This window comes from Ptychodera flava, chromosome 11 (assembly GCF_041260155.1).
Source record: "Ptychodera flava strain L36383 chromosome 11, AS_Pfla_20210202, whole genome shotgun sequence".
NCBI classification, from domain to species: domain Eukaryota; kingdom Metazoa; phylum Hemichordata; class Enteropneusta; family Ptychoderidae; genus Ptychodera; species Ptychodera flava.
The window spans coordinates 25,790,118-25,804,411 of record NC_091938.1 but is presented as its reverse complement, the minus strand read 5'-3'; the positions used below and the strand labels follow the sequence as shown (position 1 = coordinate 25,804,411).

The 14,294-nt window shown below is 38.6% G+C and overlaps 2 protein-coding genes across 2 annotated transcripts; both read left to right on the top strand.

The window, feature by feature from the left end:
- Positions 1-2,812: 2,812 nt before the first annotated feature.
- Positions 2,813-7,234, top strand: LOC139144440 (interferon-induced protein with tetratricopeptide repeats 1-like). Its single transcript, XM_070715140.1, has 3 exons — positions 2,813-2,865; positions 4,357-4,473; positions 4,940-7,234. Exons 2-3 carry the CDS (start codon positions 4,384-4,386, stop codon positions 7,232-7,234), a joined length of 2,385 nt encoding a protein of 794 aa, XP_070571241.1. The 5' UTR covers positions 2,813-2,865; positions 4,357-4,383.
- A 16-nt stretch (positions 7,235-7,250) lies between these two features.
- LOC139143931 (uncharacterized) lies at positions 7,251-14,239 on the top strand. The gene is made up of 3 exons (XM_070714550.1): positions 7,251-9,059; positions 10,090-10,284; positions 11,063-14,239. Exons 2-3 carry the CDS (start codon positions 10,195-10,197, stop codon positions 13,346-13,348), a joined length of 2,376 nt encoding a protein of 791 aa, XP_070570651.1. The 5' UTR covers positions 7,251-9,059; positions 10,090-10,194; the 3' UTR covers positions 13,349-14,239.
- Positions 14,240-14,294: the final 55 nt, after the last annotated feature.

Sequence of the window (14,294 nt, the reverse complement as noted above, 5' to 3'; positions counted from 1 at the left end):
CGGGATTCTTCATTTTCATTTTGGTCGAGCTAGGAGCTTTCATAGTCTGTCTTCTTTTACGTCCTGGGTTTATTATGTTTTAAGTCGACTAAAACTCGCCAACGGCTACGCGTTGGATATCATTGACTTGTCACGAAAGTCGGACATCAAGGCATCATACCATTTCGACAATAGTACGAGAATTAAAGGAATATTGAATTTTTCTCTCTATGGAGTTCACTTCGTCTCGTTTTACGCGGCAGATATTTCACGGTCCCATCGCTTGACAACACGAATTCGGAAGTCGCCACGTGTTAAATTGCATGTGTTCCCTCACAGACAATCTTGATACAGGAAAGACTGTTTCTTACATCGTAATTTCAACTATAGGGGGCGTAAGGGAAATGAGCAAAATTCAAAATTACTACATTGTTCAGGAAGAGGTAGAAACAGGGAAATAATAATGGTAATGACAATAACTATGTATCCGACTCTTGTAAACAAGATAACTTTTAAATCTTTGTCCATTTACAGTGACTGGACAAACGCATCTCTAGGAAATATACAAAACGAACGTTTTGTTTTGTTTTTGTTTTTGTTTTAATTTCATGAATTACCTTTTAGACACAAACCATAAACTCTAAAGTACGGTCGTTGATAGTGTACAAGTGTGAAATAAAATCTTTGCTGTACTGCACGATTAGGTTTACAGGTTGTTCAATCTATAATTGGCTCATTAGCATGTCTGGCTTGTAGATACCAGGAATGACGTCATTATCTTATTTATGGCTCATTTGCTTTTAAGTTGGGTTAAATGTCATCTCTACCTTAATGGGTAGAGATGTTAAGTGGGGTAGAAGATGCTGTAATATCCTGATCAACATAAGCGACAAAACGATGGTTTGCAAAACGGCGACTTTGTCGTTTTAAGTGTCGTTATTGGGGGTTTTTTTACGAAACTTTTTAGATATGCTTCACACGGTCACAAAGTTGTAAAAAGGCGGAAAGGTGAATATGCAATTACTGTGACAGTATTTATGTATGAATAATTTGAAAGGAGAAGGATTTAAAGAATAACTAGTAAATCTTTCCTTTGAAGTTCCTCTTTTGTCTTCAGGTGGTCTTCATAATAAGTAAATATGTCCTAGGATATTGTTGCATTGTAGATTTGCTAGCCATGACCCACCAATCTTCTATCTCACAGCAAGTCGAATAGCATTCATACCTGAAATTAAAAAAAACAATTACCAAAGCAGTAGCAAAGGATGCTAAACATTTGTTCTACGAATGAAATCCACGAAACAAAGTATGTGCACGAAAAATTAGGTTGAATTGAAATAACTACAAAGCTATGAAAGAGTTATTTATATCCTTCTAGAATCTGTAAAATTAGAGAAGTGAAGGTAACCAGAAGAGTAAATTTGCAGATTGACGTCGAGTAGTGGGTACAGGTGTTCAAACAGGCTGAACGCCGTTGATTCCCGTGTAATGTAATGTAATGTAATGTAATGTAATGTAATGTAATGTAATGTAATGTAATGTTATGGGATGGTATGCTATGCAATGTTATGCTGTGCTATGATATGCTATGCAAAAGTATGTTATGTTATATTATGTTGTGTTGTGTTGTGTTATGTTATGTTATGTTATGTTATGTTTATGTTATGTTATTTATGTTATGTTATTATGTTATGTTATGTTATGTTGTGTTGTGTTGTGTTGTGTCGTGTGTTATGTTTATGTTATGTTATGTTTATGTTATGTTATGTTATGTTATGTTATGTTGTGTTGTGTTGTGTTGTGTTGTGTTGTGTTGTGTTGTGTTGTGTTTGGTGTGTTATGTTATGTTATGTTATGTTATGTTATGTTATGTTATGTTATGTTATGTTATGTTATGTTATGTTATGTTATGGTATGTTATGGTATGGTATGGTATGGTATGGTATGGTATGGTATGGTATGGTATGGTATGGTATGGTGTGGTATTTCATGTTGTGTTATGTTATGATATACTTTGATATGATATGATATGATATGATATGATATGATATATGATATGATATGATATGATATGATATGATATATGATGTGATGTTGTTATGTTATGTCGTGTTATGTTGTTTTACGCTGTGTTACGTTGTGTTATCTTATCTTATTTGTCGGTTTTGTAAGCGTTATTTTACTTTTCACAGGTACAATCATACACTTAAAAGATGTGACACAATTGACAGATATACAGATAAAAATATCAGTGTACGCGTCATGAATATTAGAAATCGTTAAGATTTACGATTTTGACCTTGAAATAAGCGGAGCAACTTGCTGTATTCTGCACTCAGTCTTGTTTACCAATATTTATGATGAATACTCCGTTTAAAAGACTATCAACATGGTCTCGCCGCTATGCGAAAAGGTGTATGGACCGTGATTTAAAATGCATGGTCTTAAAAATAATGTCGCGTTTCAATAACGGTCACAAAAAGTCGAAGTTGTATGTGTGTTGTTGTCACCAATTACAAGTGCCAGTACAACAAGCGCTCGTTGCATTATGGGATACGTGGTCGGGGCTGGGACTGGGGCAGAAAGCCGATGAGCGAGGCTCGAGGCCGGGTATTCACTATGCTCGCCCGTCAGTGTTCTGCCCATACCGTTTATGCATGAAATGCTAAAGCGCCTACGCCCTTTACCTGGAAATTTCTTTCGTTTTAACTTTCACTGAAATCTGCTCGTCTAGGGCGTGTATCAATAAAGGACTCCCCAGGCAATTCAAGTTGGTCTATTCACCAGCCGTTGGGTTGTATCTTCAATGGAAAGTCAAGCCTATATGAGCGACACTGCCGACCTCGCAATTACTTACTTGGTGACGTTGATTCTGTGACATTGAAGGTAATTTTGAGACTATTTACCTGTAGATATGACTGCTGCTAAAACGCTATGCACAACATTTTTTAAAGGATTAGGCTAGTGCGCTTCTGTATAATCGCATTTCAGAAATGCAAATGTAAATGAATACAAGAGCGGCGTCATCCTTTCGTACGATGTTTTCCAAGCTATCGCTTATACCATAATGAAACGCAAAATGTCCTTGCCTGTTCAATCGTTCAATAATTTTACAAACATGCGAATGATTGGTAAATGTATAGTACAGGGACATTGTACTAAATAATTCCGCCATACAATCTGTTACTGTGACCTGCAGAGGTCATTTGGAGTATATTCCATTGTTCAACGCAGCCTATTTCGGAATTTCTCATTGAATGAACCGCGAGAAGAAAATTTCGTCGAATGCAAAAGTTTTAATTTCGCTCGTTCCTGTTATACCTAGAGAAAATATACTGCATTTCAAATGGAAACGGGAATGCCAGAGGACGATGTGCTACGATCAATAATACAGGGTTTTCCCCTTCTATTTATAGACACTCTACTCATTGTACAAAACTGCAACGAATCCTTGCCCGATTGGATAATCTTTGTACTATTTAAGGTCATCTCATCTCACCTTGATGCTTCGATTGTTATTCAAAGCGAAAACAGTTGAACGTACTGAATGGAAGTCATGACACTTGGTCAACTATTTCCTTGACAGTAAAGAATAAAGATAGCAAATCTTTGAATGAAATAAAAATAGATTCTTGAATTTATCAAGCTTTGGTTTTCAAACTATATGCAATTCCACGAGAAATGATTATTTTTCGACTTCAAAATAACAAGGCTATAAAACCATAATTTGCTTCGTGTTTCAAACTGAGTGCGCATAATAATAGAGAGGCCAGGACAGCAAACACGAGAAAAACCCACATAAAAAGTAAATATTGAGCACATGTCTAATATCTGATGTAATTCATAATGCTATTACAAGTTGACAATTACAATGTGCAATCTTTAAAGCTCGAGTAGATGTGACATTTTTGACATTTTTTCGTATTGCTGTTCCGTGTAAAGATTTGTTTCTGGTGATCTCGCTGTAGTATGTTGGAATATTGCTATACATTGTCGACATTGCATATTTACGTGAGGTGCATCGTTATTGATGACTGTGTCATTCAAATTAGGACAGAAGTTCATTTATTGTCAACAACAGTGTACTTACCGACACCAAGGGCTGTGTTGATGTGCCCAATATGTTTTACTATATAAAAGACCCTGGAAATCGTTAAGGAAAATTGCTAAGAGTCATACAATAATAGTGAGGCTTTAAAATCTGACTGCTCAGCTACCGACTGGAAAAGTTGTTTCCAAATCGTTGGTGCTTGTAAGACCCAGTAGCATCAATTTATCATTTCCTATACAAAGTTACAAACTGCAAAGAAAAGAAAACAGGGGAAGGCTTCACAATAGAGTACAAAATCATTTGCGATTTCTCTTGTATCAACAAAGGGTGTGAACTTGACTGCTGAGACAAGAATGGCTGCCAGAGACTACAGGAAAGAACTGGAGAGATTCCCATCTCAGTTTATCTGGAAATTAGAAGATGGAACCGAAAGGAGCTTTGAGGTAATGGCTGTTTGACATTTAACAAGATTAATTTTCCAAATGTTCACTATGTTCTGTTGAAACTGTTCGAGTTCACAGAGAAGAATGCAGAATTTTTAATCAAGCTCAAGTCTGGGAGAAGTGTGTTCGTTAATAAAGCAAAGGCCAAAAGACTTTCTGTGTCTGATATTGGCAAGAAGAAAGGCCTACTCCATAATAAACTAGAGGAAGTCACAATCTCGTGCTTTCTTATAGGCTTTAAAATGCTTTTCTGTACTTTCTTCGTGACCCACAAACTTCTGCTACAGACCAAAGATGTTACTTTATGTTCCAGTGACAACGTTTCAACACGTCCCTAAAATTCAAATGTTCATCCTCTATGATTAACCATGATGGATTGATGTACAAAAATCTTAACACATATTAAACTGTCATTGCTAGTCTTTTTTTGATTTAAAAAACAAATACTGAAATTTTGATTCCACAGCAACGATTATCGAAGATTGAGAGACACTTGCGAGAGACTCCGAACATACTCCCTGTGCCGTTCAAAACTCTGCTAGGATATATGCATGTGTCGAAAATTGCTCCAAGGGGGTCTGTGGACCACATGTTCGCCCTTAAATGCTTTGACGAAGCGCTGAAAGACAACGAAACAGAGGTAACAAAATCTGGAGATCATGACGGACCATTGGGGGACAAAGTGATATTACTCGCCAACAAAGCTTGGGTTTTTCTACAGACCGGAAACATGGAGGAGGTGGAAAAGCTTCTGGGCCACTTGAATGATATTTGCCGAGATGGGCTAACAAGGAAGCAAACAGCCTATGTTGAAGCTCACCGGGCGGTATCGCTCATACGCTTTGGTCCAATTAAATACCCCGAGAGTGTGGCTTGCTACGAGCGATCATTGAAAGAATACCCTGAAAATGTTGATTGGTTGTTTGGACTAGCTCTTGTTATTGGCAGAAAGGATCGACATGATTCCTTCGATCACAAAAAACCTAGGTCAGGAACAGTTAGTGAGGAAGAGGCTTGTTTGCGCGAGGTAATTCGTGTGGATCCAAACTATAGTTTGGCACGTGTTTTTCTCGCAGAAAAGATAGTGAATAACAACAAAGGAGAGGCACAACACCATATTGAAGAGGCTTTGCGCAAAGCATCAAACACCACTGTCATCTTACAGAGGTCTGGAGACTTTTTCAGAAAACTGAAACACCTAGACAGGGCGCTAAGATTATTTGAACGAGCGTTGGAGCTGGAGCCGAAATCAAGCTTTATTCATCATCAAATAGGTTTGGTTTACCGAGATAAGTTCTTTCAAGCACCAAACACTGCGGCTGGTAATGCACGCAAGTTCTCGCAAGCGAACAGAACCGGTCGTCGCCGGCATGAGTATCAAAGACATGAATCCAAATATTTATCTAAGGCAATTGCATTTTATGACAAAGCAATACAACTTGCTGGAGGCTATCAGTTTCACGCTCAAATTGATAAAGCGTCTGCCCATATATTGCTTGGAGACATGCAAACAGCAGAACATGTTTACTCGTGTCTGACTGATATCGCCACAGCTGGTGACAAGACGAAGGCTTTTTACAATTTTGCTAAATTCCATGACACGCAGAAGAAAAATACCCAAGAAGCGCTAAAATGGTACAAGAAAGCAATCGAAATGAGGGACAATCAGCAATTTGTTGCTGAAGCAGCAAGTGTAATCATTAATCACATGACAGACAAACTCAGGAGAGATGAGAATGACGTTGACGCTTTGAAGGAGCTGGGATGGGTGTACTTTAAAATAGAGAAATTCAGCAAAGCTTGCCAATACTACGAAGAGGCCTTCGAAACTTCAAACGATAACTCTCTTGCACAAATTCTCGTCGAAATTTCTCTGAAGTTGAGAAACATTGAGAAAGCTGGTAGATATCTCGAAATAGTTCGCGAATTCGACGAAGATTCATTCAACATCTTGAAGCCTTCTTTGTCAGTTATGATGGGTGAGGAGTATTTGCGAAGGTCAGAACTGACGGAAGCTAAGAATGCCTTTGCCGAAGCAGTTAACTATGGTAGTCTCATAGGATGTCAAAAGCTCTTAGATGTCCTTAAATGTGTCTCTTACGAAGAAAAATGTGAGGAGGCATGGCTCCAACAGTGTGTCGACTTATTCGCAGTATTGGATGGTCCACAATACAAGATTTTGCAGCCAGATGAAGTTGCAGCATCAGAAGTTGACGTTCCAAGCATAGCCGGACTTCGATCAGTTTTAGAAGAAATACTGCCTCCATATGATATCTTAAGAGACTTGTATCTGAAGTATGTAACTTCACTGGCACACAAAGAAACGGGTGATACCCTTTTGTCAACGTCGGCAGAAATCCTTTCCATCGTTAGAAATGTTCTGGATGGCGTCATGTCAGAATTTCAATCACAGCACTATGATCTCGACTCTGATGAGTTGAAGTGCAAGTTCTTTTATGTGGAAGATAAGCAGGGCGTTTCTGAAAGAGTAAAGGAAAAACTTGAACAAGAGTACCAATGGAATGAATTCAGTTCAAGATTTCCCTCCCTCTTTGCTTTTCTCGTAGATATCCAGCCAGGTCATCATGTGAGCAATCAATGGATTGTCCACTTGTTTGAGGTATCTGATCAATTCGAGAAAATGGCTTTCCCTGAAAGGGTTGTTGTTATTAGTAATGGTGGTGCAGTGGATATCATTGACTTGTCAAGGGACTCTGTTATCAAGGCAGCCAAAATAGTACAAGAGTTCAAGAAATATTGAAATTTTGTGTCTCTCATCACTTAACCTTCTCTCTTACAGGCGATAAATGGTTCTAGGTATAGTCAGCTGAAAATAGCAAATATGGAAGTCGTTATGTTATGAAATTGATTCACCATTCAAAGTGGAAATGAGATCGTTCTTGAATAGCAAGAATAGTGACTGAAGGACAGAGCACGAATTCATGAAAACTCTGCAAACATAATCACGATGTATTACATTTCTGTATTCAGTTTCGTACTATTACACCTAATATATACATAAGGTGTACAAAATAATAGGAAGAAATGTTGCAGTATGAAACTTGACAGAGCAGAGATACCGTATTGTCGGTTCGCTGTATTGTAATTTCTTAAATTGCTGTCAAAAATGTGCAGTGGATCACATATAAATAGTTGCAAGCAAACAGGGCAAATATCTTCATGGCGAAGCACCAAGTTGTATTCTGAGAATGATCCACTACCATAATAAACAGTGCTTTTCCTAAACCAGGCTTAGTGTCACTTAGTTTCTTTACAACTAATATTTGTCACTTGCCATCTGTATTGCTTTCATTGGTCTTGGCGATTGATAATTGATATTTTTTATTGTAATTTCCTCTCACCGTATCTTCTTTTACAGTTGCTAATTTACATAGAGACATATTTTGTATCTCGTCTGAATCTGTGTAGGGTAGTTGCGCAATCTACAACACGGAAGGAAATATAGGAATGTGTCGAATGAAAGTTATTAGTGAAGGCGCTCATGCGACACACTCAGTTACGCGTTTGGTTAGTGAATCGGCTTAGATATTTCTACGTGCCTTGCTCTTAACCCTCACTGGAGCGAAGAGACTAATGTGACACTGCGATCCTTTGACGCTACTTTTCGAAAACAGAGTTTTCTTAATCCGTCGCTCAAAATTCATTTTTGATTGGCCAAACGTGCTGAATGATTGATTGATTGTATGTGTAAATATGTTGTCCCACTGAAGTTTACTGTTCAAGTAGGGAAGCTAGAATGTCAACGGTTCGGTCTTGCTGTTTTTTGTGAATGCTCATGTGATAGTCGGAGTTCGAGCTGTTATAGTTTATAGGTATGTCTCGCCATGGCTAATTAACATTTTAAACAGCCAAACATGATATACACTTACAATATACACAATGTCATTCACAAAACGCAAACAACTCAGGTATGAACGATGTGTGGGTTTGTTTAGCCTTTATTACATACAAGCAGAAAGAAATTTTTAACAGTGGGACGAAATTTGAAACAGTACGGAGAATTGTCTCCTAGTAAGCAGAGAAATTGTAAACAGTGCGGAGAATTATCATTTTCGTCCACGGTAAAAAGAAAGGTCATTAGTACATCGCGAGATGTTGACTGACTGTTGATGCCCTGATAAGGTCAACACATTAAGTCCTTAGGTGGTTTTTATGGACAATAAGCAGTGAGGTCAAGTAATCACGGGTTGCGATTGAAGTGTCCAGTAAAAGGACGGGAGACGGTTTATAGAAAGTACATAATATATCACAGATATCATTAAAAGGCCCGACACCTGAACTCCCTATATTACCATGTGCAAATGCTGGGCCTTAGTTTCCCCTATCAGTCTTCTGCCCCGATAGCCCATACCAGCAACCTTACCAGCGCCGATGACCCGTACTAGGAAGTTTCTTTCGTTCTCATTTCCACTGAAGTCTGCTTGTCAAACCCTGGCAACAACAAAGGACCCCCTAGGTTGGCTTATTTGCGAGACACAGTGCTGTCTCTTCGACGGAGAATCTAGAAGTTGGTGACATCACTGACCTGCCAACCCTGTACTGACATTGGCTTGATGACATTGAAGGTATGTTTGAGACTATTTACTGACAACCATGACTGCATTTGAAAGGCAATGCAGAGTAATTTCTGCACAATTTGATCTGAAGTAATCTGCATAATCGCACTGAAGAATATATGTACTAATGTTTTTGTTGACCACTCTATAAAAGACATGTCATCCACGATGGTGAATCAAAACAATCATATATATGTCTCTTTAGCCATCCCATGGTTTTCAAGATGTGCCAGTACAGCTTACACGCATGATATGCACGGACATACTAGCGAAATAACTCCGCCATACGACCTGTCATTTTGACCTGCAGAGGCCACTTGGGTGTACAACGCAGCTTCGTGCGCGCGTTGAATGAAAACGAAAGTTAAACGGATGTACGTCCGTTAACGCAGAATGCTTTATTCCTGTCGAAAATAGAGAAAACTTATTACAGTTTATATAGTTATTGACCGGAAAAATAATGCTAATGTCGATGCATTATATAATGGAACATTATCGTTTTCTAAAACAGTTCAAAAATACTTGGTTTTCCCCTTCTATTTATAGAGACATTACTCATAAGTACTGCTACTGCTTCGAAATGTTACACTGATTGTCTACCAAAGTTGTTTGAGGTCATCTCATTTTGACAATGTCGATGTTGACAAAAGTAACTCTGAAGACAGTTGACATGAAATACAAACCTTCAAAATGAAAGGGTTATATCTTTGTTTTCATTTGTCTCGATGAAAATCAAAACTGTTCTCACTCACATAATAACACTGGAGCGAGATGCGAAAGTTGGAATCAGAGAAGTAGAGAACCTAGTTAATATTAGAAATTAGGACAGAACTTCATTTAGATAAGCCAAAATACTTATTTTTTTCACTATATTCGAGTATGAAAGATATTGATATTTGGAAGAAAATTGACGAGAGTATCGTTTTAAAACTACTGGGGTTCTAAATCTGACTACACAGCTGCCTTACGGAAAAAGTCATTCAAAATCGTCTGCGAATAAGACTTTTAAAAGCCACCATATCTTGTTTCTACACAACAGTGCTACTGGTGGCACAGTGACAAAATCAGAGGAAGGGTTTGCAACAGAACTCAGAAATAGTCTTCTGTATCAACGAAACGAGTGAATTAGACAGTCCAGACTAGAATGGCCGCCAGAGTCTACACCGAAGAGTTAGGGAGATTCCCGTCTCAGTTCATCTGGAATTTAGAAGACGGAACAGAGAGGAACTTTGAGGTAATTGTTGTTTCAAAATTAATTAAAGAAAGATGAATTATCCGACCCTCATTATGATTCCTTGAAACTGTTTGAGTTCACGAAGAAAGAGGGGTGTTTCATTAAGCCAAAGGCTGAGAGTATGTTGTTTGTTAAGAAAGCAAAGATCAAAGGTCTTTCCGTCTCTGATATTGGCAAGCGAAGAGCAAAGGCCAACACCATCATAACGTAGAGGAAGAAACCATCTCGCACTTTTTATCAGTTTTAAAACGGTAGTCGGTATTTTCTATTAACCCACAGACTTCTCTTACAGACAGTAGTAGATTTCACTTGAAATTCAGTAGCAACGCTTCAGCTTGTCCCTAAAACTGAAATGTTCACCCTTTATGATTAACTATGATTGATGTACGCAAGAAATCTAGAACGTACTGATCAGTCATTAGCTTGTCTTTGTTACAATTATATCATATCAGTATATTGATGGCGCGAATACAACGATCTGATTGGTCGAAACATGACAATAAGTGTGCTATATTAGAGATATAGCATGGTTGGAACACGGGCAAGCTTTCACCAGGAGAAAAATGCATTGTTGACGGTTCACGTCAACGTTTAAATACACTATTATGATAAAACAACAATAATCCACCTCAGCAACGGGTATAGAACTCAGTTTTCGCCAGTTCACTCCATATTTGCATTCGCTCAAGCATGTATGTCGCGAACTAGTCAGAATGCCGAATTATACCTGTAGCTGGGGTGGTTTATTTCTGAATTATGTACAATTTTTCTACTACAGCAACGATTATCGAAGATTGAGAGACACTTGCGAGAGACTCCGAACATACGTCCTATACCATTCAAAACCCTGAGAGGATACTTGCATGTGTCGAAAATTGCTCCAAGGGGATCTGTGGATCACATGTGCGCCCTTAAATGGTTTGACGAAGCGCTGAAAGACAACGAAACAGAGGTAACAAAATCTGGAGATCGTGACGGACCATTGGGGGAGAAAGTGATAATACTCGCCAACAAAGCTTGGGTTTATCTGCAGATTGGCAACACAGATGAGGTTGACAAGCTTCTGAAAAAGTTGAATGATATTTGCAGAGATTGGTTGACAAGCAAGCAGATTGCCTATGTTGAAGCTCATCGAGCGGTTTCTCTCGTGTGCTTCGGTCCAGCAAAATTCTCCGAGAGCGTGGCTTGCTATGAGCGTTCGTTGAAAGAATACCCTGAAAATGTTGACTGGCTGTTTGGACTTGCCCTTGTCACTGGTAGAAAGGATCGTTATGATTTTTCCGTTTCCAAGAAAAATAGGTCTGCAAGTTTGGATCGGGAAGAAGTTTGTTTACGAAAGGTAATTCAACTTGATCCAAACTACAGTCTCGCACGAGTTTTTCTCGCGGAAAAGATAGTAAATAATCAGATTGGTGAGGCACAACACCATATTGAAGAGGCCCTGCGCAGAGCACCAAATACTACTGTCGTTTTACAGAGGTCTGGTCAGTTCTTCAGAAAACTCAAACACCTGGACAGGGCGCTTGGGTTATTTGAACGGGCGTTGGAGCTGGAGCCGACATCAAGCTTTATCCATCATCAAATAGGTTTGGTTTACCGAGATAAGTTCTTTCAAGCAAAACACACTGGTCATAGACAAAAGTTCTTTCACCAAAAACAGCCCGGTCATCGTCGACAGGAGTATTCGAGAGATGAATCGCAAGGTTTACGTACTGCTATTGGCTTTTATGACAAAGCAATACAACTTGCTGGAGGCTATCATTTCGGAGCTCAAAATGATAAGGCCTACGCTCACACATTGCTGGGAGACACCCAGACAGCAGAAAAAATATACTCTCACCTGGCCGATAGCACCATAGCTGGCGACAAAACGAAGGCATTTTACAACTTCGCGGAATTTCAAAGGAAGAATAACAATGTCGGAGAAGCACTAAAACTGTACAAGAAAACAGTCGAATCCAAGGGTAATCAGGGACTTGTTGACAAGGCAGCAAATGCAATCATTGATCACATCAGAGGTAGACTTCGGCGAGATGACAATGACGTTGACGCTTTGAAGGAGCTTGGATGGGTGTACTTTAAAACAGAAAGGTTCAGCGAAGCTTGTCAATACTACGAAGAGGTCTTTGAAACCTCAAACGATAACTCGCTTGCACAAATTCTCGTTGAAATTTCTCTGAAGTTGAGAGACACTCATAAAGCTGGTAGATATCTCGAAATACTTCGCGAATTTGACGAGGATTCATACAACATCTTCCAGCCTTCTTTCTCAGTCATGAAAGGTGAGGAGTATTTGAAAGCGTCAAAACTGGCCGACGCTAAAAATGCCTTCGCCGAAGCAATCAGGTATGGTAGTCTCGTAGGATGTCAAAAACTGTTGGATATAATGAAATCTGCGTCTGACGATGAAAAATATACAATGGAATGGCTTAAACAGTGTGCTGATATAGTATCTGTATTAGATGGTCCTGAATCCAAGATTTTACAGCCAGATGAATTTACAATCTCAGAAGATGACAGACCAAGCATAGATGGTCTTCGATCAGTACTGGAGGATGTCATTTCTCCATTTGATATCTTAAGAGATTTGTACCTGAAGTATGTACGGTCACTGGCACACGAAGAATCGGGTGATCAACTGCTGTTCACGTCGGCAGAAGTTATTTCCATCATTAGAAATGTTCTGGATGACGTCATGTCAGAGTTTCAAGCACAACACTATGATCTCGACCCCGAGAAGTTCAAGCGCAAGTTCTTTTATGTAGAGGATGAAGAGGGCGTTTCTGAAAGAGTAAAGGCAAAGTTTGAAGAAGAGTACCAATGGAGTGAATTCAGTTCAAGATTTCCCTCCCTCTTTGGCTTCATGGTAGACAGCCAGCCAGGCCGTCACGTGCACAATCGATGGATTGTCCACCTGTTTGAGGTATCTGATCAACTCGAGAAAATGGCTTTCCCTGAAAGGGTTGTTGTTATTAGTAATGGTGATGCAGTGGATATCATTGACTTCTCAAGGGACTCTGTTGTCAAGGCAGCCAAAATAATACGAGAATTAAAGAAGCATTGAAATTTTCTGTCTATCACCACTTGACCTCCTCTTGTTGTGGGCGATAAACAGTTCAAGATATCATCACCTAACGATAAGTAATGTTGAGAGCGCTATCTTTTAAATTTGATTCCTCACCTACACGCATTAATTATCGCCAGATTCAATAATGCACTCCATCTGAATGATAGTTTCGTTAATTGAAAGTGAAGATATCAACGAAATTATTGATATTCTCGAACAGAAAAGAATAATGATTGGAATGACGTGAATTGAGATACACATATTTTGCCAAAGTTTTGCATTAAAATGTTATACCTTTCTATTGATTCAATTGTGTTCTTTTACACAGAAAATACACATGTAATGTACCCTTGTCGGAAATAATAAGACCAATAGTCGCATTATGAAGTATGATAGAGCAGACAAATTATGATAACAGTTCATCGTTATGCAATTTCCTTTTCACAGCAATGAAAACGTGAAAGAGATCATATCACAATAAGAGCAATGATGGCAAATATCTAATTTTTCTGATTAAGTGGGAAAACAGAGTTGTAATTGTATATACCTGACACATATAATATTACTTGTATGAACCACTACCGTGATTGTTGTTTTCCTAAACAATGCGCACTATCACTTTGTATCTTTGCTGTCAATTTAGATCACGTTCCATTGATAACACTGTCATTGATTTTGGTTAAAACAGTTACCATAAATTAGTGAATGTTCGCTTACGGCATTTATATTATCCTCCCTAATTTGCATTAGAACTTTCGTTCTATCTTGCAGTTTAGGGTGTTTGCATAACCCATACCGTGGAAACACATTACACGACTGTATCGCAATTTTTTCACTTTAAATTTTCAAAGCTAGAATATGTTTAATAAAGTTTCTTACAATGAAAAATGCCTGAAGTATGAGACTTACTTGCGAAAGCGTATATACCATACATTTCAATTTT